General features: G+C 39.9%; 1 protein-coding gene across 1 annotated transcript in view; it reads left to right on the plus strand.

Annotated features, from left to right (window-relative positions):
* The window catches only part of MYO5B (myosin VB), a 577,307-nt gene that overhangs the window by 363,375 nt on the left and 194,633 nt on the right, over positions 1-19,299 (plus strand). Inside the window, 2 exon segments of the mRNA XM_043977928.1 lie at positions 8,938-9,019; positions 9,585-9,725. Coding sequence (XP_043833863.1) covers positions 8,938-9,019; positions 9,585-9,725 — 223 coding nt within the window.

The raw sequence follows: 19,299 nt of genomic DNA on the forward strand, positions 1-19,299 counted from the left end.
GAGGCAGGTGTGATAGTAGTATGACCCTGAAGTATTGAGTCATCCCTGATGAGTGTCCTGCTCAAGATGTTATTTCTATTCAGGAAAGCACAAGATCTTGGGATCTCCCTTTAGGGAGGCAAATCAGAGGTTGTCTAGTCTACCCTCCACCTGAATTCATGAATATTCCTGACGAATTATTGTGAAGGTTCATCCTGAACAGTTCCCATGGTTGGGAAAATGTTCAGTTGCAGCTAGTTTCATTTTTAGACTGTTGGAATTACTAGAAGTTCTTCCTTAGATTGAGTTGAAATCTTTCTCTCTTTGGCTTCTACCCACTGGTCCTGGCTCTTCCCTTTGGCACCAAGTAGAATAAACCTAAACTTTCTGTGTGATGACAATTCTAATATATGGAAATGTTATCTAGTTACCTCCCACCATGCTCATGGGCGTCTTTTCTAAACTAAATATCCCAAGTTCCCTCAACTTATCCTCATATGTCATGTTTCTTCATCTTCCTAGTTATCCTCCAAAAGTTACAGGATTATAAAATCCAAGAGCTAGAAGGCCTGTCAAAGGCCATGTAGTCCAACCTTCTTTAAGTGACAATACCTGTTTGCTTTATTCCTTCCTGCCTCTTCCCCCGCATCTCCCCCCCCCCCCCGCACCCCACCTTCACTTAGGATAATAGATCTGTAGCTGAAAGGGAACATTTTATAGATGGGGAAACTAGGCCTAGAGTTCAGTGACTTGCTCAAGGTCACATAGCTATTAAGGGTCTACAGTAGGTGGGCAGCTAGGTGGTGAAGTAGATAAAGCACCAGCCCTGGATTCAGGAGGACCTGAGTTCAAATCCAGCCTCAGACACTTGATACTTACTAGCTGTGTGACCCCAGACAAGCCACTTAACCCTCATTGCCCCACCAAAAAAAAAAGGGGGGGGGTCTACAGTAGGATTTTAACCCAGGACTTCCTAAGGTAAAGGATACTGCTCTATCCATTATAGCATCCCTTTCTTTGTAGTTGAGGAAACTGAGACACAAAAAAGTCAAGTGACTTGCCTAGGGTCACACAGGTAGTAATTATTAGAGGTGGAACTTAAACCCAGGTTCTCTGTCTCCAAATCTAGTATACTTTTCCACTGTACTATGTGCTCTCCTCCACTGTCCCAACCCTTCTGCACCTTAGACAGGTTCCATAAACTGTTGAGGTAAAAAAAAACACAATCTTTTTCGCTGCTAACTGCCTGGTGACAAATGCTAACAAAACTTTAAAAATCTGGTCTAATGTTTTGACAGAAACATTACACTACGCTCACCAGATCACAGTCCTCAGAATTCTCTTCATTGAGATTCAAGACACCGTTTGTTCATCTCCATCGCTACAGAACCTCTTGTTTTTCTCACAGCACCTTCAGGACCACTGAGATAAATCACATGCACAAGTTCTGAGATATAATTCATCTGGACCTATTGACTTGAATTCATTGGCAATTAGGAACTCTCTTCTCAGACCACCTCATTTATCTTGGGTCTCAATACCCAATTAACTCCTTTCTAGTCTTAATATCATTCTGAATAGAGGAGACAGAGGCAAATTACTATAAGAATTAAATAGTTTGGGTTTTTTTTTCTGTTATTTATTGCCATTGTTCCCTCTACTCTAAGCAGTGATCATTTTACATTTTCTTTTCTCCTCATATAACTTAAAAATCCCTTTTTAGTTTTTTAACTGGATCTGTGATTTAATTGATAGAGGAGACTCCAAATGAGTTAACTCTCTACAAGTAGAGGTCAGTACCTGCTTTGCCATTTACATTCTGAGTGTTGTGGAAGACACTGGTAGGCTGAGGGATATGCCCAGGGTCACACGTAATAGGGGGAGCTTGGCTGAAGTCTTCCTGACCCTGAGACCTGCTCTGTATCCATTAGGCTACACTGTCTTTCTTGATAATCTTTAGCATTTTTCAAAAGCCTCTGCTCAGACTGGGCTTTATCCTTCCTGACACTCTTCTTATAGGTGTGTCCACCTGTTATAGATGGAAGAAAATTGCAACAAGGTGGGAGGTGACTTGTGTTAGTCTTCATCATGAGTTAGAATCCGGACATCTGGATGTCCAGTCCCCATTGCCAACTTTCACCTTCTATCTCCTCTGCTTCATCCTTGCAGTATGCTCGGCTATACTTGCCTGACATTGATTTTACTAGAGAAATCCAATTCTTTCTGGCTTATAAATTTCTTTGTGACATTTTAATGTGAGCTATAAATCAATCTATTGTGTTTATTTTTAAAAAAGAAAAAGCAACTACATAGATGGAAGGAATTATGGCAAACATAATAACTTCATTGTAAAGGGAAAAACCGTCATATCTCCCAGACGTTGGATCTCCTTGAGGTCAGTTCTCTTGCAAATTTTCAAAGCTATGAAAACCCCTCATTTCTCTGTGGCCCTCCTATATTATTATAATTATATTAGATGGTGGGGAAATTGTTATCAGATAATATCTTAGAAATAGGGATATTATGAGCTAATTTCAGGGCATCTTGACTTAATGAGAATGTTCTTCATGAAGGCTACTAATATAAACCTTTAAAAATGATAAGTGGGAGATATTTAAATCCTTTATCTGCCAAGCCAGGACAAATCCTTTCTGCACACCAATTCCCATTATCTGACCAAATTGCCACAATGCTTCTTTAATCTTTTCAGGTTTTATTAATTGAATTTTGGCCATGGGCATTTTGGGCTTCAGGATTCAACCTCTTTTAAAACTATTTTCCAGAGAGAGAAGCCTTGGAGTGAAATAATTAACAGCAGGCACTATATACCATCACCTTTGGGTCCATAGAAGAACCCTTGGTATCCCTGTCTCCTACCATGCCCCTAGCTCAGCCTCAGCTCCTTTGATCTGATTTTATCAAACTTGTGTTATTTCTCCTACATAAACATGACCCAAAGTTTTGTCTCCCTGCAATTTTCTCATGTCCCATTCTTTTTAGGCAATCAGGGTTAAATGACTTGCCCACAGTCATACAGTTAGTGTCTGAGGTTGAATTCAAACTCAGGTCCTTCTGACTCCAGGAGTAATGCTTTATCTACTGAGCCACCTAGCTGTATCCTCCTCCTCCTCCTCCTTCTTCTTCTTCATCATAGTATTTTATTTTTTCCCAATTACATGTTAAGATAGTTTTCAACATTCATTTTTTGGAAGATTTTGAGTTCCAAAATTTTCTCCGTCCCTTCCCCCGAAGCCATCAAGCAATCTGATATAGATTATACATGATAGTCATATTAAACATATTTCTGCATTAGTCATGTGAGAGAAGAATCAGAACAAAAGGGAAAAACACAAGAAAGAAGAAACAACAACAAGCAACAACAAAAGTGAAAATAGTATGCTTCAATCTGCATTCAGACTCCATAGTTCTTTTTCTGTATGTGGAGAGCATTTTCCATCATGAGTCTTTTGCCATTGTCTTAGATCATCATATTGCTGAGAAGAACTAAGTCTGTCACAGTTGATTATCACACAATGTTCTTGATACTGTGTACAATGTTCTCTTGGTTCTGCTCTTTTCACTCAGCATCAATTCATGTAAATCCAGGTCCAGGTTTTTCTGTAATCTGGCTGCTCATCATTTCTTAACAGCACAATAGTATTCCATGACATTCATATACTACAACCCTAATTGATGGCCATCCCCTCAATTTCCAATTCTTTGCCACCAAAACAAATAGCAGCTATAAATATTTTTGTACGTGCAGGTCCTTTTCCCTTTTTAATGATTTACTTGGGATATAGACGAAGGAGTAGTATTTCTGGGTCAAAGGGTATGTACAGTTTTATAGCCTTTTGGGCATGGTTCCAAATTGCTCTCCACAATTGTTGGATCACTTTAAAACTCCACCAACAATACATTAGTGAGGGGCAGCTAGGTGGCACAGTGGATAAAGCACCGGCCTTGGATTCAGGAGTACCTAAGTTCAAATCTGGCCTCAGACACTTGACACTTACTAGCTGTGTGACCCTGGGCAAGTCACTTAACCCTCATTGCCCCACCAAAACAAACAAACAAACAAACAAAAAAAAAAACAAAAAAAAAACCCCAATGCATTAGTGTTACAATTTTCTCACATCTTCTTCAACATTTATCATTCTCTATTTTTCTTATATTAGCCAGTCAGACAGATATGAAGTAGTACCTCAGAGTAGTTTTAATCTGCATTTCTCTAATCAGTAGTGATTGAGAACATTTTTTCATATAACTGTAGATAGCTTTAATTTCTTCATCTGAAAATTACCTGTTCATATCCTTTGACTTTTTCTCAATTGGGGAATGACTTATGTTCTTATATTTTTGATTCAGTTCTCTATATATTTTAGAAATGAGACTTTTTTATCAGAAACACTGGCTGTAAAAATTATTTCCCAGCTTTCTGCTTTCCTTCTAATTTTGGTTACAGTGGTTTTGTTTGTGTATAACTATTTTCATTTAATGTAATCAAAATGATCCATTTTGCATTTCATGATGTTCTCAATCTCATCTTTGGTCATAAATTCTTCCGCTCTCTATAGATCTAACAAGTAAACTATTCCTTCCTTTTCTCATTTGCCAATGGTATCACCCTTTATGTCTAGATCATGTACCCATTTTGACTTTACTTTGGTATATGGTGTAAGATGGTGGCCTATGCCTAGTTTCTGCCATACTCTTTTCCAGTTTTCCCAACAGTTTTTGTCAAATAGTGAGTTCTTATGCAGGAGGCTAGCAGCTTTGAGCTTATGAAATGGGAGATTTCTATATTCATTTACTACTGTGTTTTGTGTGCCTAACCTTTTCCACTGGTTCACCACTCTGTTTCTTAACCAGTACCAAATATTTTTGATGGTTGCTGCTTTATAATATAGTTTTAGATCTGGTACAGCTAGGCCACTTTCCTTTGCATTTTTTATTAATTCCCATGGTATTCTTGACCTTTTGTTCTCCAGATGAATTTTGTTATCATGTTATTCTATCTCTATGGAATAATTTTTGGTGGTTTGATTGGTAGGGCACTGAATAAGTAAACTAATTTAGGTAGTACATGTCCCATTCTTAACCTGAAAAATGTTCTCCTGGCTTTCCTTTTTATGCCCCTTGAATAGTACCTAAAAGTGGACTGGCCAAGATAATTTGGAGAAATCAGTCCAGCCCAGGTTTCCCCACAAAGACTTCAACAAAGATGTAAGAAGCATTCCAGACCAAGCAGGGCCTACCTGAAGGGAGCAGGAGCAGCAGCCAGTCTGTAGCTATATGGTTCTGCCCCTAGAGCTGCTCTGCAGTCCCAGTGTGGAAGCTGTGGCTGAGCTCAGGGCTAACGTGTCTGTGTCCCAGAGCAAGGAATGGTAGCCCAGTCACCAGATGCAGCCCAGAGGTGGCCAGAGGCTGTGTCCTTGGCAAGGAAGTAACAGGAACAGGAATGATCAGCAACTGTGTGGCACTGATCCTGGATTGAGTTCACAGATTCAATCCTTACATTTTTTTGAGGCTGTCCCCCAGGACAGGGAAATCTAACCAAGGGGAAGCCTATAGTTCTGCCAATCTGAACTTTCAGAGACTTCTAGCCAACTGACAGAGACTAGGGCCACACTGGAGCTCCATCCAGAGGTAAACCTGTAGTTCTGTCACTCAGACCTCAAATGGAGTCAGGATATTTCAAAACTTAGACCAAGGATGGCAATGAGGAAACTTTATGTGAGATCAGACTTCTTGGGGTACATTGCCAGTTTGCAGATGCTTAGCCTGAGTCCCCCCTGAGAACCTTAAAGAACAGAACACTTAATACCTGGTGAAAGCCTCATCAGGACCCCAAGGAATATAAATTAGAACCAAGCAATGCTCTGTTATTCCCTCCAGAACAGTGTAGAACCTGTCCCTAAAACAAAGTATTTATGCATGAAACTGGGCTGAAAGAATGAACAAAGATTGAGATCTGTTTTGGTGCCTGGGACTCCCAAGACACAAAAGAAAATACCTTCAAGCAAAGCCTCAAAAGAAAACAGCTTGGCCACAAGGTTGACTAGAGTTTCCAGAAGAAATGAAGCAAAAGTTGAGGGGGGGATTAAGTTAAAAATTTTTATCAATTAAATGAGAATGCAAGAGGAAATAATTGGAAAAGAAATGAGAATGCTGGAGGAGAGAATTAACAACTTAATTCAAGAGGTACAAAACTTTACCTAAGTAACAGATTCCTTGAAAATTAGAATGGACCAAAGAGAAATTGACTCCATGAGAAAAGGAATATTAAAACAAAATAACAAGATTCTAAAAGTCAAAATACGTAGACTTATAGCCAATAATAATTTACCCAAAAAGAATGATTACATAAACAATAAAGAAATTTCTTTCATATCTATGGAGAGGGAAAGAGTTCATGACAAAATAAGAGATAGGGAAAGGCCTAGAAGTTGAAAACTTTTACACACACACACACACCAATGAGGCTAAAATTAGAAGAGAAACAGTTATCTGAAGACAAAAATCTTTGCAGCAAATTTCTCTGATAAAGGCCTCATTTCCAAGATATATGAGGGATTGGTTCAAAGTTATAAGAATGAGTCATTCCCTAATTATTAAGTGGTCAAAGGATATGAATAGGTAGTTATAAAAGGAATACATTCAGTCTATCAGAATTATATGAAAAAATGTTCCAAATCACTAATTAAGGAAGTTCAAATTAAAGCAACTTAGAGGCACTGCATCATACTTCTTCACACTCCCACCACTTTACTGCTAGTGCCTTTTACAGTTCTATCACTGACCCCCTTTCCTTTAGATATTCTCTGCCTTGAAGATGTCTTCTACAGTTTCAGAGTTCAGCAGCATATAGCCTTTTAGTATGATTATTGCCTTCCTTTCTAGTCTTTTTTCACATTCTAGCTCGAGGCAACTGGATAGTTCACTGGCCTGAGACACTTAATACTTGTGTGACTGGGTAATTCACTTAATCTCTATCTGATTTAATTTCCTCATCTGCAAAATGGGGATAATAATAGCACCTTCTTCACAGGGTTGTTGTGAGGATCAAATAGGATAGTATTTGTAATAAACTTAGCATAGTAAGCACTTGATAAATACTTGTTATCTTCCCTTCTCACAGTCCATGTACTCTGCCTTCCAGAGAAATTATCCTACTAATTGTTTCCAAAGCCTTTGGATCACTCTTATCTTCTTGCAGCCATGTAGACCACCATCCCACATAACCTGAACCACAAAGCTCACACAGCCAGAAGAATAATACCCTTCTTCCCCCTTCACCATACAGCAACCTCTTCCAGTGATATGAAAACTACAACTCCAAATATTCCTGAGTTAGACTTAAATTCTTACCCCATTGGAGTTAGTGTTACAGTGCACTGTTAACATTCTTTTGTTTCTTTTAAGATCAAGCTTGAATGCTACTTTCTCCATTTTATTTATTTATTTGTCTGTTTATTTTTTGGGTGGGGCAATGAGAGTTAAGTGACTTATCCAGGATCACATAGCTAGTAAGTGTTGAGTGTCTGAGGTCAGATTTGAACTCAGATCATCCTGAATCCAGGGCCAGTGCTTTATCCACTGCACCTAGCTGCCCCCAAATCCTACTTTCTTCAAGAAGTCTTTCCCAGTGCCCCCCACTGTTAAGTGCCTTACCTCTGAGTTTGTTTTCCATCTATTCTGTATATACCTTTTTTTTTTTTTAAAGTGGGGCAATGAGGGTTAAGTGATTTGCCCAGGGTCACACAGCTAGTAAGTGTTAAGTGTCTGAGGCCGGATTTGAACTCAGGTCCTCCTGAATCCAGGGCTAGTGCTTTATCCACTGCACCACCTAGCTGCCCCCTATTCTGTATATATCTTATATGTGCATAGTTGTTCACATGTTGTCTTCCCCACTAGACTCTGACATCCTTGACCACAGGGACTATTTTTATTCTTTTTTTCTCTAACCTTAAAACTTAATAAAATTTAAGACCTTACGAATGTTAAATAATATCCAGAACAAAGGGGTTGACTGACTCAGTGTGCTATGCCCTGGTTAGACCAAATATGGAATAGTGTCATATATTTTTGAAAAAACATTGATAAATTTGAGTATGTTCAGAGGAAGATGGCCAGGACAGTGAAGAGATTTGAGACTATGAAATGGAGATGAAGAAGGAAGATGGGATGGGATGAGGAGGAGAATGCTCTCAAAGCTGTCTTCAAAAAATTGAAACACTTGTTCCTTTTGGCTTCAGAGAGCAGTACAAGAAGCAATAGGTAAAAGTTGTAGGGTTAGGCTTCATGTAAAGAAAAAGTTCCAGTCTATTAGAGTTGTCCAGTAGTGTAATGGACTGCTTTGGGACCCAATGGACTCTCACTCCCTGGACAACAAGCAATGGCTGAATGATCACTTGCCAGAAATATTGTAGAGGAGGATTCTTTTTTTAGATATGGGTTGGTCTAAATGGCCTTAGGCTTCTTTCCAACTCTGAGGTTCAGGAATTGTGCCCTCAGCACCATGGACAGCTCCCAGTTATCCTAGAATGAGCTAACTATTGCAGATTCTGTGTGTGGCTTAGAGCCCCTTCTTTCCCCTGAATCTGGCCAAAGGCCAAATGAACCAGGCTTGGACTCAGAATGAGGTGGGTGTGTCCCCAATAATACCCTATATTTATATAGTATTCTAAAGTTTATAAAAGGGTGTGTGAGACAATATCTCTGAGCCAAAAATAAACGATTTCAGAATAGTCACCATTTTGTAGGATCTGGACTTCTTTTTCCTTTAGTGCAGATGATCTTTTTGATGCTCATTATATCTTAGCAGCAAATTAGAATTTAGAGTTGCAGTTGAGGATACATGATCCTCATCATCACCTTCCTGGGTCACCAGGTTCCATAGTAAAAGAAAATATCTTCCTCACCCTGCTTACTTTCTCTTTTTGTTCCACTTTGCAGATTTGAAACATTTGAGGTGAATAGCTTTGAACAGTTTTGTATCAACTATGCAAATGAAAAACTCCAGCAGCAATTCAATTGGGTAAGCCTCCTATTCAAACTCTTTGGGTAGCCTCCCTTTGTTCCAAGGGTGGGGTTGCCCAGGGCCTTTTTTTTTTTTTTTTTTTTTGGCTATCCTGTGCTAATTTGGTTTGCTCTAGTGTTATCCAATTCCTTGGATTCAAGTGAGTGCCTTTTGCATCATGAGGAATAGCCCATACTTCATGAAAGGAGGTTTGAATCTGGGTGATAGACTGTCTGACCCTTGGCTCTTGGGCAGTCCAAATTCTGATGCAACCCAGATTGCTGAAAGCCTCATTTAGTGATTTCTGTGGTTTGAGCAGATAGGTAGTTTAGATGACCAAATGGTAGGGCCCAGGAGGGAAAAATAGAACCACCTGAATAAATCATACCCCACCTGTGAGCAAGAGCTGAATCTGTGAATTGTTAAATGCCTCCAAAATCCATAGGGCACTTATTATATTGTATAATGTAGCCTAAAGAGAGATTAATTTCTCCTGGGATCCATAATTCCCCTGGTCTGGGGTTCAGATTAAGGTGCTCCAGAATTTCACCAAAATGTAACTCTTCTTCACTTCTGCCCCCAGCATGTCTTCAAACTGGAACAAGAAGAATATATGAAGGAACAAATCCCATGGACCCTGATTGATTTTTATGATAACCAGCCTTGCATCGACCTAATAGAAGCTAAATTGGGCATCTTGGACCTGTTGGATGAAGAATGCAAGGTAAAATTAATTCTGCCCTGAAATCATTCAGGTCCCAGCTCATCACATCTAATTTAACAGACATTACATACGTGTGTGTGTGTGTGTGTGTGAGAAAGAGAGAGAGCCCGCACACACACACATATGTGTACACACATGTGTATGTGTTTGTATGTATATATGTGTGTGCTAGGCCCTAGGAGCACAAGGAGAGAAATGAAACAGTCCTCATCATCAAGGGAGCAATTTGAGGTATATCTTGGTTGAGGAAGGGATAACTTTTTGCCAGCCCTCAATTCTAGGATTTCATCTCTACTTAACAAGTCTCTGGAGTTGAAAGCAAGAGTGTACCTGCATTCTCTACTCAGTGAATTTAGAAGCTACGCAGAACCAGCAGGCAGTATTCAAGGAGACTTTCATCCAGCTTCTTCAGAAAGCTACCACCAAAAAAAAAGCTACCACAAAGAGAAACAGAAGCCTCTTTTTACACAAATGCAAGATTGGGGAAAGGGGGTGATGTTCACAGATAGTCTCTTTCCTTCCTTTCTGCACCAAAAATGAGTTTGGGTACCTGAATCCTTTCTCTAGCACCAAGAAAGAATCCAGAACATCTGAACAGAATTGTTACAGAGAAGGGTCATTCCCTAAGGGGAGTAGGGCTAAGAACTTCCCTTTCAGACTCCCTGGGATGAGCACAATACTTGTCTAGAAGCTGAGTCTGTGTGCAACATATTGTTTATAAATACAAATAGCCACAAGCTGTATTGGTAGTTTCAAGCACTTCCTTTCTTGGCACTTTCCTCAGCCCTGACTTGCCAAAAAGAAATCATAGACCTGGGGATCTCTTTACCAGTCTGCTGAAGACTATGGATAGTTTCTCAAAATATTTTTAAATTAATAAAATAAAATAAATATGATTACAAAGGAAACCAATTATATTGAAAACTTATCAAAATATTAAAAATTACAACCACAAATTTACAAATCTTCTGAAGTCTTTGGGAGTTTATGGACCCTAATCTAAGAACTCCTATGATAGAGCTTTCTATTGCCTTTTAGGTCACCTGCACTTTTAAGTCTAAGTATAACATGAGATTACACTCTCAAGATGAATTTGGAAGGCTTGGAAACAGTACATTTCTTAACTGTGGAGTTGATATGATTCTGTGTCTGACTCTATCACCTAGGCAGGATCTTATGAAGGTTCATTTTTAAAAATGAATTTTATTGATGCATTTTATTTTTATATCACAGCCATATGAAACAGAATATCTTCTCACATTACAAAGGAAAGAGTCAAACAAAATGCACTGACACAATGCCCTCCTATTACAGTCCTCCATTTTTCTTCCACAAGGAAGGAGTTACTTCCTCATCTCTTCTCCTGAATTGTTGTGGTTGTTGAGCTTATAATGGTTGCTATGGTTACTTAGTAACACTTCATTTAAGGTTCTTTTAATTTGTTATTATAGTCATTGTATATATTATTTTACTGGTTCTGCTTAATTTACTGCTTCAAGTCTCCCCATGTTTCTCTGCATTTCTGTGAGTATTTATTGTATTAATGTTCTGTTCCATGTCCAGGGCTGCCAGTATGTAAAAATCTAAGTAAGTAACTGCCCATAGCACTAGGAAGTCTTTTGCAAATACAAAGGAACAACAGTGTCTGAAATTCTTTTTTTTTTTGTGGGGCAATGGGGGTTAAGTGACTTGCCCAGGGTCACACAGCTAGTAAATAAATGTCAGGTGTCTGAGGCCAGATTTGAACTCAGGTACTCCTGAATCCAGGGCCAGTGCTTAATCCACTGCGCCACCTAGCCACCCCCTGAAATTCTGCTCTTAGCCATCCATCCCATTGGGTTAAGGGCTTTACCTCTCCAAACATTTTCTTTTAAAATGAAAATTTTCCCAAGTATGGATGGCTTATGATTCATTAAATTTTAATATAAATTTGTTCAGATGTTTAAATTTTTTCATCTAAGAGATTTGGAAGGTTTAGGGGGTGTTAGATTTTTGTGGCAATATCCTTGTAAAAAGAATGGAAGATAATTTTAAAGTATGAAGAGAAAAGAGGGCAAACCTTGGTGGAATGCCAGAGTGGAAGATTCTGGGCATACGGAGTTGTATTAGAGCCTCAAACACCCAACTATGCCTTCTATACAACTTTTTTCCTTGATTGCCCTCAGGCTCCATTTTAAATGTATAGATAGCTTTACTTGGCTCAGTTCCTAGAAGGAGGGAAGCTGTGTGGTGATGTGGAAAGAATGTTATATTTGGAGACAGAGAGCCTGGGTTCCAATCCTGACTCTTCCACTTACTACTTATGTAACCTAGAGCAAGTCACTTCATTTCCCTGATCTTCAGTTTCCTTATCTATAAAATTAGCATGTTTCAATAGTTGGCTTCTGTGGTCCCTTCAACCTCTAGATTTATTATTCAGGTCCCTTACAGATAGAGATCTATGTGATTTGAACTCTGAAGAAAAAAATTAAAAAAAAAATATATATATATATATATACTTGTGTCAATTTATAGAATGAAGAGATTGGAATCATTGACCTTTAAGAACTCTGCCAGTTCTAATACTAGGATGCTATATACACTTGGTCATGTACTTCGTGTCTTTCAGACATTGCAAAGTTAACACTTCTTCCATTTACTTTCTCTAAACTTCTGAAATTACTCTTCTAAATGGCTGTTTCATAATCTGTCAAAAACACATGGCTAGGGGGCAGCTAGGTGGTGCAGTAGATAGAGCACCGGCCCTGGAGTCAGGAGGACCTGAGTTCAAATCTTGTCTTAGACACCTGACATTTACTAGTTGTGTGACCCTGGGCAAGTCATTTAACCCTCATTACCCTGAAAAAAACCAAACATGGCTATGTTTCCCCATTCCATTCACATGAATTAATGATGCCAAATAGTAGAAGTGGGGTTGTTGGTATTTGAGACACTCTTCCAGCATGTTAACCAAATGATTTTCATGCTCCTGCCTTCTTGTTTTTAAGTCCATACCCTTTGGAAGGACTTGCTGGGGCAGCCAGATAGGGAGAACTCTAGTTACCAAAAGGTTTCCCAGGGTTTTTAACATTAGATAGGAGAAAAGTTTTGTGTATCTCAAGGGTGTTTATTGGCATGGTATTGTGGAAAAGGCAGTTGCCTTGTAGTTGAGCCTTTGCTATCTATGTAACCCTGGTCAAGTAACTTCCCCTTCCTTGAGCTATAGTATCCTTATCCATAAAATGGGCTAATAGTCCACAAACAACCGATTTTCAGACTTGTTTAGAGAAAAGTGTTTTGCAAACCTCTAAGGTGCACCACAGCATTCTTATTCTGGAGGGAGAGCATCTTCTAGGAGTGGGGAAAGAGGTCACCTAGATTCAGGAGTTTGAGAATTAGGTCAGTACTAAGAAAATGGATACAACAAATATAGATCAGATTTTTTCTAAAAGTTTGAGGGTAAGAAGTAGCAAAAGAGGATGATACATTAAGGGTTAGCCGAATTGAGGGAAATTTGTTATAGAGACTTAAACATGTTAGTGTGTTGAAGAAGGAGTTTGTACAGAGGGAAGAAATAAAACATGCAAGAGAGTAGGATAAGTGAATGATTAATGAATGAAGGTGGGCAAGGTCAAGATCATATGAAAATAAGGCAAAGAGGAAAGGCTAGGGAGCTTCTCTGCTGAAAATGAAAGGTATATAAATAAAGGGAGTGAGGTTGGGAAATTGAGAGTAGAAGGATTTAGATGAGCTGATGTAAGGTATGTATGGTTGGGTATTCAACAGCAGAAGAATAAAGGCCTTGAAGAGACACAATCAGAACCCACTTGGGATTGGATTGAATGAACTTATTGCTGCATGATTTCATGATTTTCTTTAGCTCTACTCCAAAAGGGTAAAAAATGGGAATTTGGGGTTACCCAGTATCTGAGATTAAGATTTCAGTATATCAGAGAAGTGAGAGAATTTGGGGTGCTACAGAGGATAACATTGAATTAATTGACTATGAAGTCCAGGTTGTGGAACTGGAAATTAGTTAATAGAAAGGGAAAATAAGGGAGAGGCCCCTAGACTAAAAGTGATGAGAAGATGAAAGACCAGGTTTTGTAACTGAGAGAGTAGGAAAAGTTGGAAGAATTCAAGGTTACGATCAGGGAAGAGGAGAATAGAGTTCAAGATCTCGGAGGTGATACATTTCCAAATGATAACATTCAAGGTAGAGATAAAGGTGGCAAGAGAACTAACTAAGTGGTGATAAGTAGTTAAATGTCTACTTAGAAAATTCTAGCATAGTGCCCGTTTCTGTTCAACATTGATATCAAAGTTGAGTAAACATGTAGATTATATAAAGATGGAGAGTTAAACTGGGATTCCATTGAAAGAGGGAATTCTCCAATGTGGTCACTCCTTCTACAAAGCTAAGGTGGCACTTTCTCTGTAATATACCATCTTAAAGAGTTTTCTTAGAATACTGAAAGGTTAAGTATATTCCCTAGGGTTACACAGCCTTATTAACTTATGAAAGGCATACATTTGCTAGACAGAATAACTGAGTAATTGGATGACTCAGGACTGGGATTTTAAGCCCAGCCCTTTGCTACCATCATGGAAAATGTCCACCACAGAAATCTCATGGTTATCATCATCATCACTAATGATTTTTATGCTGTTGTAAAGTTTACAGAAAGTTTTATGTACATCCTTTTACACGAACATAACCTTTTTTGATGTAAACAAAATAGTTATTATTCTCATTTTAGAGAGGGGGAAACTGAGGCTTAAAGAGGTCAGGTGACTTGACTATGTTCACACAATCAGAAGTGCCCAAGGTTGGATTTTTAACCCATTCAAAGTGATATTTCAACCCTAGTCTTCTTGACCCTAATTTGAACACTCTTATCAGCTATACCAGGCAGCCTCAGATGGAAAAGGATTTCTTTCATTTATTTATTATTATATTTATTATGTTTATAAAGTGCTCTGATAACTTTAAGACACAAATTAAATGTCAGACATGATGTTGATGATGCCCTGTTAATATTAGTTAAAAGGACTTAAGATATTTAGGCTGGATAAGAAGACTTAGTTGAGAATGGATGGTAGACCCTGGATGGTCGATTTTCTATCTTCAAATATTTATAGGGGTATGATGTAGAAAAGGGATCAGACTTGTTCCACTTGACCTTTCTTTAGTAGGTGGGAACTGCTTCCTGACATTGTCCCTGTTCGTGGTATTCCCTTTGAAAGAAAGGCATTTTAAGCCCAGCAGTGCAAAAGGACAATACAGAGGACAGCCTGCCCCAGTTAAGTCCAGTTGTGTTGTAACAGAAAGTAGCCTGTTCTCCAAAAAATCCAGTCTGCCTCTAGAAAGATTGGGGAGGGGGGAGCACAGTACTGGGACAAGTTAGGCCCTGTGAGAGGGGCGTAGTGCTAACAAAATGAGAGTGATGATCAGGAAGCAGTGGCAGTAGTGCCCAGGGAGAGAATGAAGGTAAGTGAAAAGTTGGGAATGATAGAGGGGGCAATTTGCTGGTGAAGATGAGACCGTGTGATCACCTGGGCATGTAGAGAGGTTTGCTTTGATCAAGGGAAGGCTGCCTAATGGTAAAAGAGGTGATAGTAGCAGAAGGCTGTGAGATGATGGATGATGTGAGATGAGGAGGAGAAGGAAAGAGGGAGTTCTTGTGTTATGTGTCAGAGGCAGGGGTTCTTCCAATGAAATCACAAGCTCTCAAAATGTCTCCATCACCTAGCTGGGGACAGCAGGTGCTAATAGATGCTCACTGAATTGAACTCATTTGAACCTGGGATCAGATGATATACCCAATAGGATCTGTGAACAGTTTCAGACTTCACATCAGATACTCTAAGGAAAAGCAGTAGTACCCCCTGGGAATTTGACCTTGTTATCAAAGGAATTTGCCTGGTCACAGGTTCAAAGAGCTAGGAAGGACCTCAGAGGCCCTCTAGTTAAACCCCTTAATTTTATGGTCACTCTGACTGTGCTGGAGTTCTTCCACTTTGCTTGTTTTTTGTTTCCCACATCTCTTAGCTTCCTAGTTCTGGTAGTATTATGGGTATTAAAAAGAAACTCATGAGCCCTGATTTGAAGTTGGTTGCCACTTGGATTATGCAAAGTCAGGAAATTGAAGCAGCAGCTAATATTAGAATAATCTATGCTCCCAGGGTACATAGGGGTTTTATGTATAAAAATATGTAAATGGAGAAGAGGAGTCCTTGCCCTTGGGTGCTAGAGGCTACATGGTGCTTAGTTCTTGATCACTGAACCAATTAAAACTTTGTAAAGCAAATGGCAAGAGCCAGATGTTTGGAGAGGTGTTTGTTCCCTATACTTTCACTGCTCAGCATAATAGAAGCAGCTTAATCTAGGGCCAGAAGGCCCCAGTTAGAGTTCAGTTTCAGTCCAGACTAGTGGAGTATATTCAGACCAGCTGCTCCATTCTCCCAGCCCTTGGTTTTCTATCTATAAAAAGAGTGACACTGGAACTTATTGATCTCCACCTCCTCTCTGGCACGTGGAGAGAACCTATGGGGTAACTGAATCAAGATTGCCATGGAGTCTAGAGAAGATATTTTCTATGTATGCCTGCCAAATGACCATCCCTTTTTTCAGTCAGCAAGCATTTATTAAATGCCTGCTGTTACCAGGAACCATGCTGGGGTTTATGATTTTTAAAATCTAATGTGGGTCCTTACCTGCCCCCTCCAGTTTTGGGGGGGAAACTAGCTAAGATTTACTGATAAATTCAGCAAGAGTTAGGCTTTTAAGTATTTATTAAAGTGTATTAGAAGTTAGTGAAGAGAGAGAGGATGAGAACAGATCTCCTATAGAATGGAAAAGCCTAGCTTAGATCTATGTGGGATAGACAGAGAGAAAACCTTGCCTTTACCTAACACATGAAGTTCTGCCACCACAAGTCAGTTCCCAAACCAAAAGAGGAAGATCCAGCGATCAAGCCTCACCTTGCTAATTCCTGTCTCCCTCCCTGAAAGGGGAGGTTCTTCAAGCTGATTGGTTGAGGGTGGTCTCCTGTTGATGTCTAGTCCACAGTCTCTGAGAACAACACCCCACTCAGGGCCAGCCAGGTGTGGTCTTGATTTAATCGTCCTTAAGTAGGTTCTCAGTCAATCTCTCAGTCTCACCCAATTCAATCAATTCCAAATTAATCTTCAGGTGGGGCCCCTGGGCGGCTGCCAAATCCCATTATTTTATCACAGGTTACAAAGACAATTTACATCTTATAGTTAAGTCATTGTCGACTAATGGAGGAGTGTCAAACTCAAAGAGAAACTTTCCTAGTTACATTTGTAATCTGTTTCAGGCCTTACTTAGAAGACTTGTAGGTTCCCAGTTTGATGCCTCTGCTCTAACCCCTCATTTGGCAATTCAGGAAAATGAGGCCCAGCCAAGTTTACTTGCCCAAAGTTGCATAGATAGTAAAAGGCAGAGTCAGTCTTTAAATAAGTTACAAGGATTCCAAATCCAGAACTCTTTTTTTTTTTTTTTTAGTGAGGCAATTGGTGTTAAGTGACTTGCCCAGGGTCACACAGCTAGTGTTAAGTGTCTGAGGCCGGTTTTGAACTCAGGTACTCCTGACTCCAGGGCTGGTGCTCTATCCACTGCGCCATCTAGCTGCCCCCTAAATCCAGAACTCTTTCTGTGTGCATACAAATAAATAAAAGGTATTTTTGTTAGTTGGGAGGTAGGAAACAAACACCCCAGGGAAGGGATGATAGAAATCACTAAAGGCTTCATGCTCAAGGAAGTGCTTGAGCTGATCACTGAAGGAAGCTAGGGATTCTGTAAGCAGCTAGGTGATGCATGCCTGGAGTCAGGAAGACCTGAGTTCAAATCTGACCTTAGATACTTACTAGCTGTGTGACCCTGGGCAAGTCACATAACTCCATTTGCCTCAGTTTCCTCATCTGTAAAATGAACTGGAGAAGGAAATGGCAACCTACTCCAGTATCTCTGGCAAGAAAACTCCAAATGGGCTTACAAAGAGTTGGACATGACTGAAAAATGACTGAATAGCAACAAAGGGCTTCTATGAGGCAGAGGTCAGGTGGGAGGGCTTCCTAGGCATGGGGAGCAAACAGTAGTCTTTTCACAGGCACAGAAAAAGGAGATGGAGCATCATATGTGAGCAACAACAGGAAAGCCAATTCAGATGAGGTGTATAGAGTGAATGAAAGGAAGGGATGTATAATAGAGCCACACAGATAGGATGGAGTAGGGCTGTGAAGACAGAGGAGTTCACTCACCCTCAGCCTGCTCTCCCCTCAGATTGATTTGGAGGGCTGGAGTGGAGTACCAAACTCCTCCTAAAGCCTTCCTTTATAGGGGGCAGAAATTGGACTTTCAGCTCATTCTGTTGTGCATCTGCTGTTCTGCCTGGTTTCAGCTCCACTGAACAAGATGCTCCCACTCCAGTTACCTGCTGCTGCCCCCCTCCCTGCTTTCCTGCCTGCTTTTGTGTTTTAGCTTTCCCAACTAGATTGTAAACTCCCTGAGGACAAGAACTATATTTCCTTTTCTTTTTTGTATCCCTAGTACTTAGCACAGTGCCTGGAACATAGCCGGCACTTAATAAATACTTATCGGATCAAAGTTTGAATCTATAAAACATTTTCCAGTCCTACAATAAGAATATTTTCAAGCAAGTTCCTTTCCATAGCACATTTTTCCATTCCTGTGTCTCAAAAGTACTTTGGGGGTGGAGGAAGATGAGGAGGAGGGGGAGAGAGGGGGAGGAAGAGGAAGAGAAGGAGGAGGAGAAGAAGAAGAAGATACAGAGAGAGAGACAGAGAACATAAAGAGATGACATTATTTAGAATAGAATTGGGTACTGTGACCCTCAAGCAGACAAGAGACAAAAGTGACGCTCAGGGATGGGCAGGTGGCACAAAAACAGTAAATGGGTAGGGGAATGAAGAATCACTTTTCACATTGATCAGTATATCAAAGAAATGAGGGGAGGGGGATATGGCCAAGCTTGGATTTATATCAGTAAAGTGGGAAAGAAGGTGGTTTTCAGTTTAGAGAGAGGTAAGAAGTAACACAAGTGCAGGAGGAAGCAGAAAGTGAGACACAATCTCCACTCCCTACCCCACTGTACCCCACCAAGCCCCAATGAGCCATTCCCAGAAATAATGATGGTTCCCTAAGAGCAGGGAAATAAGCATGGTATGGGGACTAGAATATTAAACTTTTTTCTGAGTCTCTCCAGCATTCCTAGCTGGACTCAAGCTGAGCTTCTGCAGAGCAGAGCAGAGCCCATTTCTGGTTATCCCCTTGTGTTTACTCTTTGCCCAAGTCAGCTAATGTTAGAAGCCTGTACAAAACATAACTTAAGAGGGAAATTAAATATTGCCAAAAACTAATGAAAAAATGCACAATTTCTTAGAACCTGGAACTGAAAGGGACCTTAAGAGCCCTCTAGTGCCCACACTCCTGTTTTATAGATGAAGAAACTGAGGTCCAGTCTAGTTAACTTGCTAATGTCACGAAAATACTACCATAACTGACACTCGAACCCAAGCCCCATGACTTAAAATCCAGAGCTCATCCCAC

Source organism: Dromiciops gliroides, chromosome 1, assembly GCF_019393635.1.
Source record: "Dromiciops gliroides isolate mDroGli1 chromosome 1, mDroGli1.pri, whole genome shotgun sequence".
NCBI classification, from domain to species: Eukaryota; Metazoa; Chordata; class Mammalia; order Microbiotheria; family Microbiotheriidae; genus Dromiciops; species Dromiciops gliroides.